This window comes from Phocoena phocoena, chromosome 4 (genome assembly GCF_963924675.1).
Source record: "Phocoena phocoena chromosome 4, mPhoPho1.1, whole genome shotgun sequence".
NCBI lineage: Eukaryota > Metazoa > Chordata > Mammalia > Artiodactyla > Phocoenidae > Phocoena > Phocoena phocoena.
Window position 1 is genome coordinate 65,343,223 of NC_089222.1, and position 19,958 is coordinate 65,363,180.

At 39.6% G+C, this 19,958-nt stretch overlaps 2 protein-coding genes and 4 non-coding genes across 7 annotated transcripts; 5 read left to right on the plus strand and 1 right to left on the minus strand.

The window, feature by feature from the left end:
- The first annotated feature begins 74 nt into the window (after positions 1-74).
- On the plus strand, positions 75-6,319 carry EIF4A2 (eukaryotic translation initiation factor 4A2). Of its 2 annotated transcripts, none has more exons than XM_065876953.1 (11): positions 75-139; positions 955-1,000; positions 1,088-1,220; positions 1,512-1,651; positions 2,385-2,553; positions 2,656-2,765; positions 3,012-3,155; positions 3,476-3,613; positions 3,859-3,948; positions 4,168-4,247; positions 5,530-6,319. In XM_065876953.1, the coding sequence occupies exons 1-11, from the start codon at positions 111-113 to the stop codon at positions 5,672-5,674; spliced, it is 1,224 nt and encodes a 407-aa protein (XP_065733025.1). In that variant the 5' UTR covers positions 75-110; the 3' UTR covers positions 5,675-6,319. The 2 variants fall into 2 exon arrangements, with proteins under 2 accessions (XP_065733025.1, XP_065733024.1); XM_065876952.1 differs by having other exon boundaries at positions 111-139; positions 952-1,000; positions 5,530-5,674.
- Positions 1,342-1,410, plus strand: LOC136122989 (small nucleolar RNA SNORD2). Its single transcript, XR_010655876.1, has one exon. It is a non-coding gene; the product is annotated as a small nucleolar RNA SNORD2 (small nucleolar RNA).
- On the plus strand, positions 3,206-3,384 carry LOC136122985 (small nucleolar RNA SNORA81). Its single transcript, XR_010655872.1, has one exon. It is a non-coding gene; the product is annotated as a small nucleolar RNA SNORA81 (small nucleolar RNA).
- Positions 3,663-3,794, plus strand: LOC136122957 (small nucleolar RNA SNORA63). The gene has a single exon (XR_010655848.1). It is a non-coding gene; the product is annotated as a small nucleolar RNA SNORA63 (small nucleolar RNA).
- LOC136122973 (small nucleolar RNA SNORA4) lies at positions 3,975-4,114 on the plus strand. Its single transcript, XR_010655862.1, has one exon. It is a non-coding gene; the product is annotated as a small nucleolar RNA SNORA4 (small nucleolar RNA).
- On the minus strand, positions 6,314-19,682 carry RFC4 (replication factor C subunit 4). The gene is made up of 11 exons (XM_065876954.1): positions 19,382-19,682; positions 17,872-18,014; positions 16,055-16,133; positions 12,531-12,610; positions 10,542-10,661; positions 8,837-8,980; positions 8,425-8,545; positions 7,759-7,884; positions 6,736-6,816; positions 6,548-6,664; positions 6,314-6,470 (listed from the first exon to the last, which is right to left on the minus strand). Exons 2-11 carry the CDS (start codon positions 18,000-18,002, stop codon positions 6,375-6,377), a joined length of 1,095 nt encoding a protein of 364 aa, XP_065733026.1. The 5' UTR covers positions 18,003-18,014; positions 19,382-19,682; the 3' UTR covers positions 6,314-6,374.
- Between the last annotated feature and the right edge of the window lie 276 nt (positions 19,683-19,958).

Consider the following 19,958-nt stretch of genomic DNA (forward strand, 5'->3'; position numbering starts at 1 on the left):
ACGACGGGAAAATTCCTCCGCAGAAAACGGGTCCCGGCCGCGAGCCTATAAAAAACGGGTGGTGCGGCCCTTCTGCCTTTCCAGTCAGGCACTGAGTGGTTCCTCGGATCATGTCTGGTAGCTCCGCGGATTATAACAGGTATGCCGGTTCCTCGGTGGTGGTGGTGGTGCTCTGTGGCACAGGTCCTAAGGCGCTGGAGGAGGTTGTAATAGATGGAGAGGAGGCAGGGAACCCCGGGTTCATAGGCGTGGCTTTGGGGTACAGTACTCCTGTGTTTTGTCGAGAAGCTTCCATGATAGGTAGGGCCCAGATTGTGGGGAGACGGATAAGAAAACGAGGTGGTGAAAGAGTGTGTTTTCCCGAAGACGCCTTGAAATCGCGGCCGTTTCCCCTGCCCATACGGAGCCCGGCATTTATTGGCAGCCGTGGCGCAGTCCGCAGTCGGTACGGTGTAACTGGGCTGTGTAAAGCTCTATTGGCGGCCAGCGGCGCGGTTTGGGAGCGCTAGGCAGTAGGTTGGGTGGGGGCAGGACGGCAGCGGCGGCCGGAGGCCGGATGGGGCCGGGCCGGCAAAGGGGCCCCGGCGAGCCGTTGGCAAGGCCTAGCCGGGCCTAGGCCCGCGTCAATCACTACGGCTTGCGCATTGTTAGGGGCGGAGCTCGGCGCGTGGAGCTCTCGCGAGACGGTGCATTGCCGAGAGGGGAGCGCCTGGCGCTCAGGCCTGGGGGGAAGGGCCGGCGTCCGTGGGGCCTTTCCGGGCGTCCCCGGTTCCTAACCTTTGAGCGGCCGCGCAGTATATCGTGTGCCCCGCGGCACCAGCTGCCTTGGCTCGTTTGGGAAGTGTACACGTGCGGGGGAGAGCGACCGGATGAGAAAGAGCTTCTCTTCCCCTCAGTGTGCAGTTGCAGGGGTTTGGGGAAGGGACGTTCTAACAGCAGTATTTTTGTCAGCAGAGAACATGGCGGCCCCGAGGGAATGGAGCCCGATGGTGTCATCGAGGTAAGAAATGGGTGTGGAATTTGGAACTTTGGAAAGGTGAGTTTGTTCATCCGTTTATTCCTTTTTTGTTTTTTTTTAACTTTTCAGAGTAACTGGAATGAAATTGTTGATAACTTTGATGATATGAATTTAAAGGAGTCTCTTCTTCGAGGCATCTATGCTTATGGTTTTGAGAAGCCATCAGCTATTCAGCAGAGAGCTATTATCCCGTGTATTAAAGGTAAAAGACTCGTTGGTGCTTCTTAAAAATGAATTCTCTGTTCTGCATAGGATGTGCACCTTTTTCTCTTTAATATGGGAAAATTACCTTCTGGGGGACTAGCACCTATTTGTATTCCTTAAAGTGAAATGATGGCAATCATCTTTCGGGACTGACCTGAAATGAAGAGAATACTCATTGCTGATCACTTGATTATTTGGGCATAATTCATGTTCCAAATGGAATACGTGGTGTAAACTAGAAGTGGCGGTTTGATGTGGGATCGGTAAATGTGTATCCTACTTTTTTTAGGGTATGATGTGATTGCTCAAGCTCAGTCAGGTACTGGCAAGACAGCCACATTTGCTATTTCCATCCTGCAACAGTTGGAGATTGAGTTCAAGGAGACCCAAGCACTAGTATTGGCCCCCACCAGAGAACTGGCTCAACAGGTATTGATAGTGTAGTTCAAAAAAACTGCTTGTGTGTTGTACAGGTTTCAGGTTTCACAATTGTGAAGAATTTAAAGCTTAGTATAAATTTGTCCTGCAGAGCCCTCCTTTTAACTGTGCATGCAGGGAGTTTGTTGAAAGCTAAACAGTCAGACGGGAACTGGGTGTGCAGGTATGGTTTGCAGGGTTGTGTAACAGATTGAGAAACAAGTTTTTGTTCAGGGTGGACTGGACCTGTTCTCATTTTCAAGTTTGAATGCAGTTGTGCAACATGAAAACTACAGTGACATGTTATTTGACTGTCTTAGTAGTTTGTGATGTATCTGTTGCATGCTATGTTTTCAGAGCTCACTGCCATATTGGTTTGAAGTAAAACCTTGCTAATACATCTGTAGGGTTTATTAAAGCCAAGATTACGTCGCAGTGCTACGGGAAAAATTGTTTTACCGTGGTTTACACTTTAATACACAATGAAGAATAACAGTAGGAAATGTTTTTAGTTACGTAGCTGGTACCTGGGGCAACAGGATCTCAAGTTTGACAGGGCACAAGATGTTTTCAGGGAAGTTTATCTTGAGGCATTTAGATTGGTCTGCATTTTAAGCTCGGAAGTAGTTAAATGCTCTGCATGCATTAAAGCTGTTTGTAGACCAGATATTTGCCATTATGCTTTGGAAGTTAAGTCACAGAACTAGTAATTCTGCTGGATAATAATCAGGCTTTTGGCTTTCAGATCCAAAAGGTAATTCTGGCACTTGGAGACTATATGGGAGCAACTTGTCATGCCTGCATTGGTGGAACCAATGTTCGAAATGAAATGCAGAAACTTCAGGCTGAAGCACCACATATTGTTGTTGGTACACCAGGGAGAGTGTTTGATATGTTAAACAGAAGATACCTTTGTAAGTATTGCTTGTCGAATATAGTTTGGTTTTACTATTATAAATAAAGTAAATAGCATGCCTGAAAACCTAGAGATGATAGTATGACTTTATTTTAAACAGCTCCAAAATGGATCAAAATGTTTGTTTTGGATGAAGCAGATGAAATGCTGAGCCGAGGGTTTAAGGATCAAATCTATGAGATTTTCCAAAAATTAAATACAAGTATTCAGGTGAGCTTTATTTCACTCACACTCTTAAAATAGCTGGAGGTTAGGTTTAATGCAGGTATTATTACAACATAACTGAAGTGTTCTGTTGTCGTTCCCCCTGAAAGCAAAAGCAACTGATGCATAACTGTCACAATTCCATGCTCAGAGATGCTTGGTCTCAAAAGATTTTTTTTCGTCGAGTATTGTGCCAAGTTGTGCTAACTACTTGCGTGACGTGTGACAGCATGATGAATTTTTTTTTTTAAGGTGGTGTTGCTTTCTGCCACAATGCCAACGGATGTGTTGGAAGTGACCAAAAAATTCATGAGAGATCCCATTCGAATTCTGGTGAAAAAGGAAGAATTGACCCTTGAAGGAATTAAACAGTTTTATATTAATGTTGAAAGAGAGGTAATTTGTCTAATTGTCAAACATAAAAATGTAGCCCCGTTTTTTTTTTTACCTTCTTGAATAAGCACTGTGCTAAAATTACAGAAACTAGGATCACATCTTGGTTTTTGTAATAATGCTAGCAGAGTACACACAAGAAGAAGAGTAACTGCACTAGGTTGTAAAAGACTGGGGTGGACCTCTTTCTTAATGTCCAATGTCCTTTGTCTTAAGATTTGGTGCAATATGTCTTTAGACCAATCTAATAATGAGTTTCTAATGAATGTAAGTTGGAAACAATCATGTTCATTACTGTTAACTTTCTCTTTGAAATACTGTAGGAATGGAAGTTGGATACACTTTGTGACTTGTATGAGACACTGACGATTACACAGGCTGTTATTTTTCTCAATACAAGGCGTAAGGTGGACTGGCTCACTGAGAAAATGCATGCCAGGGATTTCACAGTTTCTGCTCTGGTAAGAGGTATTCTAACCTAGTAATGGTAACTTAAGTCTACCTTCATTAAAGCAGGATTTAGACTACAATATAGCTGCTAAGTGCTGTGTTGTCGTTCCCCCTGCTCAAAATAAAGTTGTTTCTTAACTATACCTGTCTGCTGTACCCCTGTAGCAGCCAGGGACGCTTGGTCTCATACATGTTGATAAGATTAAATGTTGATTTGATTGGTGATTCTTGAATTAATAGGTTTGTTCCTTTGCAGCATGGTGACATGGACCAGAAGGAAAGAGATGTTATCATGAGGGAATTCCGATCAGGGTCAAGCCGTGTTCTGATCACTACTGACTTGTTGGTAAGTCTTTCACTGCTCTTTTTAATTCACCAAAAGTTTGTTTGGGGGGAAGGTTTTTTAATAACCTTTACCAATTCTGTGCTATTTGGGAGAATAAAGAAAAGACCACACTCCACAGTGAGCTATACCACTTAGTATAGTTCATTACTATTTTGTGGCCTACATTACATAGGTGTCTAGTATTTCAGTTAGAATTTGAACATCGTCATTGTATTTCAGGCTCGTGGGATTGATGTGCAACAAGTGTCATTGGTTATAAACTATGATCTACCTACCAATCGTGAAAACTATATTCACAGGTAAGTAGATGGCATCTTGACTTTACTGTACTGGTAAAATTCATACTTTGCTTTTCTACTGACTGATTTGTCTGAAAGGTAACCTCAAATCAGGGAATTGAGTAATATGACATAGTAACTTGGTAGGGTGTAATTAAAATTGTACTTGGGAAGATTGGTCATACACAGTGGGAAAACAGTTGTGAATGTTGCCCAAATTGTGGACTCTATACATACAGATAAGGTTGTTTTAGATCAGTTGGTCTTAGCTTATTTTTGAGCTGTATTTTTTAGTGATGCTCGTGTCTGTGTCCATGTGCTTTCTTGGTGATTCCTCTATAGTTGGGATTTTCTTGGTGTCATCTGGTAGCAATTTGAGCACTCCCTGGTTTAGTTATAGTGGCTTTATCCCTAAGTAAATTGAATTGTACTTTGTTATATGATGTAAAAAAAGACTTTTTAAAAAATACAGGGGTCGATAGCAGCAGTTGATGACGAGATGGCGCTCAGAAACGGCGTTGACGTAATTTAGGACGTGGAATCATAAGCGAAACAGCACACTGTTTGAATAAAGAGCGAGTCGGTATTTATATTTGTTTTTCTTTTGTCATGATTATTTGATATTTTAAGATGCTCCAGCCAAGGCATTTTGTATACTAGCCTATTAGGTGGTTTGTATTGTCTGGTTTCTATCAGGAAGGTTAGAAAGCTGTTTTTGGAGGTAAACACGTTTGAGTAATTTCAGTTATAACGTGTGAAACTGAGCAAAAAAGCAGTGATAAGTTTGGGTCACCATACCAAATATTTGTTTTCCCACTGGAAAAAGTTGTAAGTTTTAGACAGTAGTTAACCTTGCAGCATTTGTATTTGCAGTTTACAGTTCCAGAAGTGCGTCGAAATGGATTACATAACTGTTCTTTTTGTTTTATCCCTGGTGTTTTACATCTGTCCCAGGCTGACATCTGCTCTTGGCTGGCCCACTTTGGTATGGGCTTTAAATTCACTACCCCAAACACAATACTGTCATCTGCTTTAAAATAATAATAATAATAACAATGCTCAAGATACTTGATAAAATCTCATTTTGCAGCCAGACAAGCCTTGAATCCTTTTGGCACTAACTGCAAAGGAAGATTTTTTTCTCTAGATATTGATTAGCAGCTAGTGCTCCAATTAGAAGCACGAACTATAACCTTGATAAGTAAACAGCAGCTGCTGGTTAACAAGTGGATCATCATGTTCAGTAGTTCATGCAGCATGTGAAGTAGTATATTCTAATTGCTGATTTCTTTTTCTTACACAGAATTGGCAGAGGGGGTCGATTTGGGAGGAAAGGTGTGGCTATAAACTTTGTTACTGAAGAAGACAAGAGGATTCTTCGTGACATTGAGACTTTCTACAATACTACAGTGGAGGAAATGCCAATGAATGTGGCTGACCTTATTTAATTCCTGGGATGAGATAGTTTGGAATGCAGTGCTCGCTGTTGCTGAATAGGCGATCACAACGTGCATTGTGCTTCTTTCTTTGGAAATATTTGAATCTTGTCTCAATGCTCATAACGGATCAGAAATACAGATTTTGATAGCAAAGCGACATTAGTCGTGAGCTCTTGTGAGGAAAGTCATTGGCTTTATCCTCTTTAGAGTTAGACTGTTGGGGTGGGTATAAAAGATGGGGTCTGTAAAATCTTTCTTCCTTAGAAATTTATTTCCTAGTTCTGTAGAAATGGTTGTATTAGATGTTCTCTATCATTTAATAATATACTTGTGGACTAAAAGATATAAGTGCTGTATAAAGTCAGCCAATTATGTTAAACTAGCATATCTACCTTTATTGTGTTTGTCATTAGCCTGAATAGAAAGGCCCTTAAAATTGATTTTTTTTAGAAAGCATTTGAATGCATTTTGTTTGGTATTATATTTATTCAATAAAGTATTTAATTAGTGCTAAGTGTGAACTCTGGACCCTGTTGCTAAGCCCCAGCAAGCAATCATCCTAGATAGGGTTAAACGTTTACCCCAGTAAAATTGCCATATTGCACATGTCTTAATGAAGTTTGAATGTTAAATAAATTGTATATTCACTTTAAAGGTGCTTTAGTCATTTTATTTTAAATTGTTCACAAAAATACATGCTGAATATGTTTTAACAATTCTGAGTTAACTGCTGCATGACAGTTGCGCAGAGGCCGATCAGCTGTAGATGTTCATCAGCACCATCTGCTAAACATTTATCAACTTCCTACAAGAAAATGAAAGATTAGTAATTTCCCTCTCAGGTGTGTATGCTGTGCTGAAATGTAGAAGATGCCTACTTACAGCGAGTTTTTCTGTAATGACAGATTTCTGTTTATCAGAAAGGTTATCATTTTCTACAACCCCATCATGAAGTTGATTTACAAGCTGAGTTGCTGCATGACCCTCATCTATTAAGTCCTGTAGCAGAAAAGAAAATGATTTTGGTATGATTTCCATCCCTCCCCGCCAGGTTAGTAAAGTGTCTTTACCTTTACCACAGCTTCTAGTTTGTCAAAAGAGCCACTCTGACATGCAGCAAATACTCCATCAATTGTTTCAGCTGGTATTACCTAAAATAATTAAAGAATGAATTAATTAAAAATAAAGCATAAAGTTTCTGGGTGAAGACAGTTGACTTGTTTCTCTGCCAAGCCTGTGCAAACTCCCTGGTGTTCTGTGCTAGGACATGTGCCACTTCAAGCATGGAACTGTTACCTGATACTGAATCCATAAATACGGAGCTGGGTGGGCAAAGAACTGACAAAGGGTCAGCTTTAACCCTTATGCTTCATCTGGTCTTCAGATAGGTGATGGAGAAAGCTACTGGACCTGAAACAAACTCTGGAAACATCCTGTTTCTAAGATGCCACTAACAAAATGCAGAGATGGGTTGGTTTATGTTTCATTACAATACAAAATGAAACCTGAAGACAAGGGTGTGGCACAAGAGAATTCCTTTAATGATTTAATTATAAGTTGGATATGACCCTTTTTCCTTTATAAGAAAAGGGGTATCTGTTAACATCTGACATCTGTTAGATACATCTGCCACATCCCTGCCTGCCTGAAGCATTCTGCTAACTCCCAGAATGGTACAAATGTTTATATTCCCTCAAAATTCATGTTAAAAATCCCTAATGTATTTGGAGGTGGCACCTTGGGCAGGTGATAGGAGAGTGGAACCCTCATGAATGGGATTAGTGCTCCTAAAAAAGGCTCAGAAAGCTGCTTTTTGCCACAGGACGGTGCAGGGAGGTAAAGGCCATGCGTGAACTAGGAGTCTACTCAACTAGGAAGTGTGTCCTCAGGCACTCAATCTGTGGGCACCTTGATCTTGGATTCCCAGCCTCTGGAACTGATTTTTGTTTATAAGCCACTCAGCCTATGGCATTTGTTACAGCAGCCTGAATGGGACTAAGCACATAATCACTCCATATATATATAAGAATTAAAACTTTTCTAAAAGCCACAAAAAAGCAAATTAAAAATTTCAGAATATCCAGTGCTCTTACCCCAGCAATGTCTGTGATCACCTTTTCTGTGACCTCCTTTCCACCTGTTAATCGAGTAGCACTTTGAAGAAATGTAATGGCTTTCCTTAAGTCTCCTTCTGACACTTTAACAAGATGAGCTAGTCCCTGAAGAGAAAAAAGTTCTTTAACCTGTTAATGGCCAATTAAGGATGTATTGGGGGAAAAACAAAATCTATTTCCATTTTTGAAGGAACGTCAGTTCTATAGTGGCAGAATTCATGGAGACAGCCATGATTACATACATCAAGGAGAATTCAAATTACAGTTAAGTTCTGTTATAATGAATAAGGGCCTATACATTCTATTACTGCCAGAACTTCATCATACCAAATTAGTCCTTGCAGTGGAGTATGGGTAATGACAAGTGGAGTACGCTGTCATGCAGAGATTGGCTGTCGCAGAATTTGCATCCTAACATGAGATCTGCCTCAGCTTTGGGTCTCTGAAGTACTGACAGATAATAAACTTCTAGTAGCAACAGAAAGGCTGAACCAGTAATTCCTAGACATTGTTTATTTAGCTTAACTTTGCCTGAAGAATCGGCATCAGAAATTAAAGCAACACAAATTTGACTTTCAGGAAGTGCCTCTTCATAGGCATTCATCAAAGGAATTAGTAATTTACAATAGTAATAACAGTGATTACCTCATTGCTAATTTTGATATGTTCTTTATCAGCGATGTCTAGTAATCGCTGCTGTTGAATTTTATCTGACAGAGGTTTGAAGCGGAACTTAGAACATCTAGAGGTCAGAGGTTCAATTATTCTGTAAAATATTGGAAAAAACAACTCAGCGTCTAAAGAAGAAACTCCCCAGAAGAACTCATTTTTGTCAAGAACAAATCAAGATTTGATGGAGATAACTGACTCACTTTGTTACAAAGCAGAAACTAACACACCTTTGTAAAGCAATTTTACCCCAATAAAGATGTTAAAAAAAAAACAAGATGTGATGGAGAAACTAATGTAGCCTTGAAACATTTAAATTTTTTCTCTCCCTATTTGGGGCTATCAAAATAAGGCTGCCGTGCATCCACCTTGAGGGCATTACACATACCGACTGACATAGTTACAGATGAGACAGAATCGGGTGGTTTTAGACTCTTTCTCCATGGTACGTCTTAAAGCTGCCTGAGCAGCTGAGGTCATAGAATCTGCTTCATCCAGGATCACAATTTTAAAAGGAGGACATGGCTTCCCACTGATTCAGAGAAACACAAAGGAGTTATAATTCACACATCATTATCACAATCTAATTTTAGAACATTCTCATCACCCCAAAAGGAAACCCTGTGACCCTTAGGAGTCATTTTTTTCTCTCCCAACTGTCCCAGCCATAGGCAATCAGGAATCTCTACTTTGTTTCCACAGATTTGTCTGTTCTGGACACTTCATATAAATGGAACCACATGTTGTCAACTTAATACATTGTCTTGTGATTGGCTTCTTTCGCTTAATGTTTTCGAGGTTCATCCATGTTGTTATGTTGTTGTATATCATTACTTCATTTCTTTTTATTGTCAAATACTATGGCAAATGGATGGATATACTACGTTTCATTCATTCTTTAGTTGATGGATACTGGGTTTCCATGTTTTGACTACTGTGAATAATGCTGATATGAACATTTGTGTACATGTGTATATGTTTTCATTTCTTGTCAGTATATATTCTAGGACTGGAATTGCTGGGTCATATGGTAACTCATAGGAGAACTGCCAAACTGTTTTCAAGATGGCTGCACCATTTTACATTCCAACCAGCAATGTATAAGGGTTCCAATTTCTCCACATCCTTGCTGATACTTGTTATTTTCTGTCTTTTTGATTACAGCCATCCTAGTGGGTGTAAAGTGGTATTTCATCATGGGTTTGATTTGCATTTCTCTAATGGCTCATGATGTTGATGAGCATGTTTTGATATGCTTATTGACCATTTGTGTATTTTCCTTAGAGTAATGTCTATTCAGATCCTTTGCCCATTTTTAAATTGGGTTGTCTTTGTGCTCCGCACGCGCAGGCTCAGCAGCCATGGCTCACGGTCCCAGCCGCTCCGCGGCATGTGGGATCCTCCCGGACCGGGGCACGAACCCGTGTCCCCTGCATCAGCAGGCGGACTCTCAACCACTGCGCCACCAGGGAAGCCCCGTAAGGGTTCTTTATTCTTGATCTAAGTCCCTTATCATGTATGTGATTTATATACATTGTCAATCCAAGGTGGATATCAAAAATTGTGTTATTCACTTTCTACAAATTCCTAAGTGTGCTCTGATACAAATTTAAATATATGCCAGGTACCAAAAATTTAACCTTGGAACTTTGCAACCTAAGGAGTATACACAGTTGCGTAAACACCCCTATTGAATTATTATTAGTAACAACTCCTTTTTCACTCAAATGTGTCCCAGTTTGGACAAGGTTTTACACTGTCACCAACTATGAAATATACACTGAAGTTTAAGATATATGATAGGACTTTTAAAAAATAACATAATGGCAAACATCACAGGATTTTTATTATGAGTGTACAACCAAACCATCACATTTGATTAATAAATACTCCTTAGACAAATATCGATTAAAACCCCTTGACAGCTAAATAACTTAAAATTAGTTACTATAATGGAAATGTCATTTCTAGGTTTAAATAATTTAGATAAAAATACAATCTAACATGAAAAAGAAGTTGAAAATCTGGCAGAAACATGTTTTTTAAACAAATACAATGACATGGTATAGAGAAGGGAAGGTGAGCTTACTTACTCTGAACGGCTTCCTGTCACAGTTAATTGGGCAAAATTCTTCACTTTCTCTCTAACTACTTGTATTCCACGTTCATCAGATGCATTTAACTCAAGAACTCTTAATCGAAAAAGTTCAGGCCTATGTCAAAATGAAAAAAAATTATGAAACATCATAGAGCATATAAGTAACCCAGGTTTATACCATATTTTAACATTTATACGTTTTTCAGTAGTTTAAAATACACCTAGTAAACAATATGAATAGAAGGTATACAATTCATTATGTATTTTCTCTTTTGCAAAGGCATACAGTTAACATTCTGGCTTTTTTCCATGCATTTAAAAAAATAGATGATAATGTACTAAATTTTAAGTCAATTTTCTACTTTGGACTGTATCATAAGCGTCTTGCCATGTCATGATAAACACTGTAAAAACCATTTTAATAGCTGTATGACTTTCTAACCTAAGATTGTACCATCATTTACTTAACAGCCTTCTGTTATTAGACATTTAGATAGTTTTAAATGTTACAATTTTAAATAATGCTGCAATGTAGCATATTTTGAATTATTTCCATAAAGTAGTTTGCTGTAAGGAAAATTACTGGATCAAAAATGAACAGTTAATTTTTGAGTTTTTTAAAAAAAAACTATTAAAAGTTACTGTAGGAAAATCTGAGAACTCAAAAGAAAATAAAAATACCTGGCACACACTGCCAAACCCTGTTTTGAAGACTTCCTTCTAGTTATTTTTCTATATATATGTGTATATTTTTTTTAATAGACAAAAAAGAGCTGGGATTTCGTCTTTATTTTTCCTAAATAGCATGATATCCTACGCATTTTTCTATGGGCATAAACATCTAGAAAGCTCTGTGCATGTATTTTCTATTTTAAAACCACATATACTATTAAATGTGGAATTTATAGTTAAGGCCTTTTAGGTCTATCAAGACAAACATTAAAAAAAAATATTTTACAAGTTATATAATTTGGACTAACCTACTGTAGAACAACCAATAATAAACTATACTTAACAGTTTCATGATGACTACATCGCTAAGGATGATTCAGACTGGATCTAACTGATTGAGTTGTAGAATAATCAAAAAACCTCTCTTAAAATTTCCTTGGGAAAATGAAAGTTGCTGTCAAATAAAATCCTCAGTTCAGAGCAGCTTCCCCCTTTTGTCCTCCTTCACATTTCAACAGAACTGATTATCCTTATATATTTGGTGGTTTCAGAGGCATCTAATTATCTTCATGTGTAGGATTTCAGATGTACCCTTAGGCCATATGCCTGATATTAAAATTCTGGATTAATTAAAGATAGGCTTTGTTATGTTGGTGCATGTTGCATAGATATCAGACATGGCTGATACGTGTCTTTTAACCTTAGGTAAAGGGCTCCTCTACTACAACAGTTGGCTAAGCCGAGACAGTCAGTCTAGGACTGAATAAGAAGGTGGCTCATAGAGATTTTCTGCTGTGCCTGGACTACCACACACTCTGCTTATACTCAGGATACTTGAGGGCAAGGAGCTGGCCCAGCCACTCGAGAGGCAGGCCCTGGCAAGTCCAGAGCAAGAAGGAACTCAAGAAGGGGTGGTGCGCATCAGTAGCATCAAATAGCAAATTCCACGACAGATGTGAACACGACCACTAAAAGTCATGAAACTATCAGCATGACTGGAGATAGGCTCTTCTGGTTTCCAAAATCATAATGAAAGAGTTAAAGTGATGAAAAAAATCACAAGGCTCCTTGTAGTACACTCAAACATTTGAACACGGTTCAGAATAAAGGTTACATAAGATACAGGCAAGCTAATTTATTGGAGAGGAGGAACTGGAAATGGGCCAGCTGGATTATTAAAAAATTCAGAACAGAAATAAACCCAACAACCTCACAGAAAAACCAAATGCAAAGTTTTAGAGAATGAAAAGCAGTACCAGAGATTCTTAGCATCAAGTCTTCAAAAAAGAGAGAGAGAGAGATTTCAACTTACCCAAAGAGTTCCCTAGCTGCTGCCAAAATAGTGGATGTTTTTCCAGTTCCAGGTGGGCCATAAAACAAGAGATTAGGGAGCTGTAGAAGTTAAATTTTATTTTTTTTAAAATTGTATTCTGGCACAAATAGGTGAAAGTGACTGAAAATGTCTATGGAACAGTGCAATGACTTCCCTAATAGGGCACATATATCTGAATACAAGGATTTCTTAATATAACTGGTATCATAGTAACAACAGTACTAAATCCTGCTTTTTCACAAACACCATCATTTTTCCCTAAGAGATCTTTCTAATATCTTAAGCTGAATCAATATTTATGATTGTTCTACACCTAATCTAATACTTAGGTGGGATTTTCAAAGCTGGAATTAAAAACCTCTTATTTCTGAAGGGAATACTAGGCTTCTGTCAGTTCCCTGTCCCACACCTAGGCTCAGGACTGGGCAAGATTTTATATTTTATAAAGATGTCAGTTGCTTCAAAAGGAACACAGACCAAATTGGATTTGGCCAATACTGAGGAAAAAGGAATGAAAATGGCATACTGGGGCTTTGCATGAGCTAAAGTTCCAAGAACAGAAATATTTAAAAAAACCAAGCATCTTTTAAGTGCCAGGCCGTGGTCCACATCATGATTACATACCCTGCCTGTACGGATACCCGCATGTATCAGGGAGATTTCATCAGTGGAAGACAGGATAAGATTAAATAACTAGTTATCTTCTTTTATACCTTAAGCCTAGCTGGCTTGGCGCCTATCAAATAGGCGACTGATCTGTGGTACAGATTAACAAATGTACTAAATTCTAATGAGCACTGTAATTAAACTGGACATTCTTTTTTTCTTTTAATTTTATTTCATATTGGAGTACAGCTGATATACAATGTTGTGTGTTTCAGGTGTACAGCAGAGTGATTCAGTTATACATATATCTATTCTTTTTCAAATTCTTTTCCCATTTAGGTTATTACAGAGTATTGAGCAGAGTTCCCTATGCTATATAGCAGGTCCTTGTTGATTATCTATTTTAAATATAGCAATGTGTACATGTCAACCCTAAACTCCCAATCTATCCCCCCACCACCGCTTCCGCCCTGGTAACCATTAAGTTTGTTCATTAATTCTGTTTCTGTTTTGTAAATAAGTTCATTTGTATCATTTTCTTTTAGATTCCGAATATAAGTGACATATATTTGTCTTTCTCCATGAAACTATACATTTCTTTCATGTACGGAAATCACTGCACATAGGAAACTAAGCAGTATAGTTTATTTGCTTCCACTCTTGCCTAACCTTCCCCCCTCCCAGCCATTCATTCTTCACCCAAATCAGATGCCACTCTGCTTGCTACTTAAAGCTATTCACCCTATTCATACTCCACTTAGAAAAACAAAACAGACAAAAAAATCACCCTGCTTACCATAACCTACAAGGATGTCCATGATCTGCTCACCACCTCTCACACTTTCTAAGTTCCAACTTACAATGGCCTCCAACAGCTAAGCACTTTCTGGCCTGCACATATGCTGTCCCCCATGAGCTGGGGTCTGACTCCATTCTTCTGTCTGGCAACTCCTACTGCATTACAAGTCAGAAGCCTTCCCTGACCTCCCAGTCTAAAGAGGGTTTCCTCTGTTATTCTCTCACTGGTCTTTGTTGCACTTGATGTAATTTGCAATTATTTATTGTTATTTATGTAACTGTTAGGTTTAATTGTAAAATACCCATTCACCTCACTATATGAGAAGCTCGAGAAGGTCAAGAACCTTATTTGTTCTATTCACATCTATATTCTCAGCATCTCCTACAGTACTCAGTATGCACCAAGTAAATAAACCAACATATAAATGTATTAGTTAAAAGACTATTACTGTTACACTGGTAACATACAGCTTAAGATACAAACTATGAGATTCACTATTTAAAAACAAAAGCAAAAGCAAAACCTCCTAGGCGTCTTCATTTTTAAGGTTGTAACTGTTATTTTGATCCAACTACCTCAGTAGTTGTAATGATTCATCCAGTCAACTATTAAAATAATTTAAATCCTTTAAAACATGGTTAAATTACTAAACCCTACATTATGTAACAGTCTGATGTGTGTGTATATATATATATATATATGCATTTAAGAACTGTACATGGACTAGCAGTTCTAAAAATTGATTTCTGAAAAATCTCTTATAATTCTACTGTAAAACCCTTTAATATAAATGAAGGATTGAATTTTTTCCTTTACTCTTTAGAGTTAAAAAAATTACTTCAACTTTAAGTTTCAAAAAACTTAAGTCTGAAAAGAAACAAATCATTAAACAAGTGGATAAAGAAGAAAGTTCTTAGTTCAGCCTCATAAATTAGATGGTATAAAGAACTGGATCATAATCCCACTACATTTGCCAAAAGAGCTGAGAATCCCAGCAATTAAAATAAATCATGGGGCTTCCCTGGTGGCGCAGTGGTTGAGAGTCCGCCTGCCGATGCGGGGGACACGGGTTCGTACCCCGGTCCGGGAAGATCCCACATGCCGCGGAGCGGCTGGGCCCGTGAGCCATGGCCGCTGAGCCTGCGCGTCCGGAGCCTGTGCTCCGCAACGGGAGAGGCCACAACAGTGAGAGGCACGCATACCGAAAAAAAAAAAAAAAAACATCATGTCCTGCAATCTGTGTAAATATTACCATGCAATTTAAATTATATACTATTATAAAATTAAAAGCTAAAGATATTTGGATCAAATCAAAAAAACACTGGTAAAGAAAAAGATTTTCAACAGTTTTATAAATATAACTTCTTTCAAAATATATACTGTTGCAGTGTAATTCCAGGAAGAGACCAATGGCAGCAAAAACCAAGGAACCTCTAATTCAAAGCAGCCAGGTTGAGAGGAGGGAAGAAAATCTTGGGAAAAAAGTAAAAACCACATCCCACTTTCACCTGCAACTGTTTCCCTTCTTCCACTAAGTTCTGAAAACACTTTATCATATACAATTTTAAATTGCTAATTCTTCATATGGTTTGTCTCTGAATTAATCTAAAATGCAAGTCACTCAATGACATTTTATCCCACATATCACAGCAGGGGACATGATGCCATAAGCAGAACTAAAGACTCAATTTTTTTTGTATTGTAGTTCAAACCAAATCCTAAAATTAGGTGAGCAATCATACGGTCAAAGAATCTTTGACTCTCCCTTATAGTGCCTATATCATTATCTATAATTCTATAATTTATTTTGCTTACGTGTTTATTCTTCTGTGTCTCTCCCCACCAAAATAAAAGCTCACGAGCAAAGGGACCTAGTCTGTCTTGCTCAATGATCTCCACTTGAGTACCATATAACAATGCCATAGAACAGAAAGGAGATGCTCAACAAATATTTGTTGAACTAATCATCCATTGTACAAATAGTAATCAAGGGCCTACTGTATATACAGGATAGTATTTAAAGGGGGCCGGAGGCTATAAAGGAAGAGGGTGAATAAATTAAATCTCCCAATGACTTTAGACAGCATCTGCTACTTACATCAGCTCCTTCTAAAGACTTTTTTAGCACTGCAACCACTTCTTCCTGGAAAGCAACTTCATCCACATATTTTGGGCGACTGGAGAAAAAAGAGAGAGAAGTTATTCAGTGTATTACAGTAGCCACAGAAGTCTCTCCTTTTGCTAAAATATCAATGATAACTCTCTCATATCAGTATGAAATGAGAAACTTTCATAATTGGATGTGGAAACCCCATCTATATTTACTTTATGCAAATATATACTGAGGAATGAAGTAATTTTTCACTTTTCCAGATGCATTGCTTATATCTGTTGTGCTTATAAAAACTATGCAAAAGGATTTTATAACATCACAAATGCAAACTGGTTCAAAATGTAAAATGAACATTTGCCTAGAAAGTAATATTATGTTTTGACAACATGCCCCTAAACTGAAAAGGGAGACCTATTTAGCAACCTAAAGATAGGTAACAAAGTTACATATATGTTACTATGTTGTTAATGGGTTAATACCAATTTCTCCTATCACCTAACTGCACAAAAAATGCATACCTATTCACTTCATTGAGGGTTAACAAAATAACCAGCTTAACCAATATGGAGGGTAATTTTTGTCTTACATTGTTAACTAATGATGTTAAACGAAGTTATACTCCCAACCCTAAGTCAGGCTCTGTGCTTAGCTAACTAAACAAAAGTTTTTCTTTGATTTATACTTTTCTAACTAATCAGGCCAACGCTGGGCAGATATTTTATGTCAGATAATGTTATCTTGGAAAACCAGTGTATATTATAAACCAGGGTTTCATATTCAAATACCTGCAGAGTCCAGGCAGATAACAAGAGTGAAGAATTCGAGTGTAAGACAAGAGACACTAGTAGGGACTATGGTGAAGTGAGGAATATATGACCTTTCCAAAATGAGTAGTACACACATCCATCTAAGTGTTTTCAGGTGATAACTTGCATCTAGTGCTGCCTAGTCTCCTGAGTCTGAAAATCTAGATTTTTTTCCCCTTGTCTAATTTATTTAATGAAAAGTTTCTAGACTTTTATGTGAAATTTCCCATTTTTAAAAGCATTGTTGGTGCCAAACAAAACTTATGAGGGCCTTACTTGCCTTATAAGTAATCTGTAATCCTTTGGTAATAACTGAGGGTACACCAGGGGTTCCAACTACCTGTTATAATATCACTTAGCTGACTGAAATTTAAGAGCCACTTCAGGGGCTTCCCTGGTGGCGCAGTGGTTCGGAGTCCGCCTGCCAATGCAGGGGACGTGGGTTCGTGCCCTGGTCCGGGAAGATCCCACGTGCCACAGAGCGGCTGGGCCCGTGAGCCATGGCCGCTGAGCCTGCGTGTCCGGAGCCTGTGCTCCACAACGGGAGAAGACACAGCAGTGAGAGCCCCGCGTACCGAAAAAAAAAAAAAAAAAAAAGAGCCACTTCAGGTGCTGTTTTTGCCAAAAATGTATAAACAAAAACTCAACAATTTTCAGCTATCAGTAATGAAAAGAGGAACAGATTATTTGGACTTAAGTCGAACTCCTAAGAGCGTATAGAAACTGTTTTCTTCACTGCTGTATCCCAGCCCCAAAAACCGTAGACCTGAGTTACAGAGAAGGCTGTAGTTCATTCAGAAAATACGTGAATTCAACTAGATTATTCTAAGGTACATTTCAGTTCCAAGGTTCTATGACTTATTTAATTGGGTGACTTTTAAGGCAACATTTAAACAAGGCAAATCATCCTCCTCTTAAATTAAAAAAAAAAAGTGATCAAAACTGGTCAGAGAGATAATTTATTAACTATTTCAACAAAAACAAAAGCGTTCTTACTATTTTTCCACCCACGGAACAGGTTTAGCTTTCTTGTTCTCTCCACTACTTCTGGCAGTGGCAGCTACTCCTCGATCCTTAGTCAATGGTGGTTTACTGCTGATAGATGTGCCTTTTAGAAATGCCTGCATGGTTACTTCACCCTGACCAGGTGCAAGACAGAAAAGGAAAAGCTCTTTTGAAACCATCATGAGGAAGTACAGCCTGAAAGCACACTTAACCTTGTGCAAAGACATTCAAAAAATATTAAATGAAGGACATCACCCCATGATCTAGCATCCTTTGAATGCATTCTACTGAGGACTACAGGGACAGAAAAAAGGCCAAAGTGCTGAAGGAACTTAAAATCTACTTATAGGGACTTCCCTGATGGCACAGTGGGTAAGACTCAGGGCTCTCAATGCAGGGGGCCCGGGTTTGAACCCTGGTCGGGGAATTCGATCCCACATGCATGCCACAAGCTAAAGATCCTGTGTGCTGCAACGAAGATCCTGTATGCCGCAACTAAGACCCGGCACAACCAAAATCTATAAAATATTTTTTACAAATCTACTTATAGTGAGGGACTTATAGAACAAAGTTCTATAACTTTAACAAACTTTTTGATAACTATGATGGCATTAATGGCTAAACTGTACATGGGTCTCAACAGTCTCTTCCGTCATGGGCCTAACTCTAGCTCAGACCCTGGAATGAACTCAGCAATTAGGAGTAGTACTGCGACCAAAAATGAGAACCTCCACTTCTCTTGGGCCTAAAGCGCCACTGGAGAGCCTATTTTATGGGCAGAGCCCGTGCCTGCCTTCAGACAGAAGCTTTTGTGGGGAGGGGAAGGTGGGGGGAGGGCGGGGGGGGGGAGGCGAGACACTGTTGTTAAAATGGAAACAGCTGTTTTTCTCACAGCATGGTCATTTGAAGAAACCAAAACAATTTGGAAAAGCATGAGGAGTTTTAAAAATTCAAAATCTCACCCAGAAGATAAGCACTATTAACATTCAGGTAAACGTTCTCCAGGCAGCAAAAGGCTGTTTTTAGGGATAGTTTGTCTGAAAATCCCCAGCATTAATGGCAATTCTATTTTTTTCACTGCTGTGTCTCCAGTGCCTGGTACAGAATAGATGCTCCATAAGATTTGGTGACTGAATTACCACTTATCAGACTCAGTTTCGCCTTCTGTAAATGAGCTAAGGCCCATTTCATAAGGCAACTGGGTCAAATAAAAGAATCGTGCAAACACACAGCTCTGTGCTTGGCATATGGGTATAATCAATAAATAAAATAAATTGTTAACATCTGTAAACAACTACGGTTTTTAACGTTATTGGATTACTCAGTCCCTGCCACAGGCTGCCAAACAGTAATACCGCCCAAAGCAGGGCTCTGAAGGATGCTGGATTGAGCCACCCGTAGACCAAGGAATGCGCAAGAGGTGGAAGACATCACAGGGGTATCGAGGGCACAGGAGTAAAGGAAAGCGAAGGCAGTCCTCGCAATTTCTCCGGCTGGTCACCTGTTCTCCCCGGCTCCCCGCGTGTGTCCCCGGGCACTGCCTGGGCCTTTTAGCTGCACGTCTTGAGAGCTAGGACGCCACCGGCTCGTTCCTGAGGTTTCCGCAGCAGGGAAAAGGCGAGGTGGTCGCGAAGTCTTAGCCCCGTTCCCCAAGCGGAGACTCTCAGGCCCAGGAAGTCCCGAGCCGCCAGAATGGCGGGGGGAAACCCTTACGGTAGCCGCCGTCTGCAAGCAGCCCAAGTTCCCGCCACCGAACAGCGGCGAAAGGCAGGGCGGGAACACGCCGCACGTCAAACGTCACTTCCGGCCTGCTGCGCGCGCCCCGCCTTAAGGGAGCCGTATCCTCCTATTCTGTGGTGTTTAAGCTGAGACACGCGGACTCTCGGGGATGCTGGGGCTGGATGGGAATGAGTCCAGAGGTGTAAATAAATCTCCATCCTGTCCCGACGTAGCCCTCCAACTAGAGGCTGCGGGGCAAGGGAACTTGACAGCTGCCGTCTGCAGGAGAGGCTGGGGCCGAGGACCCGCCTGCTCAGCGGACGGGGGCGGGGAGGGCTCCGGGAGCCCTGACCCGCTAG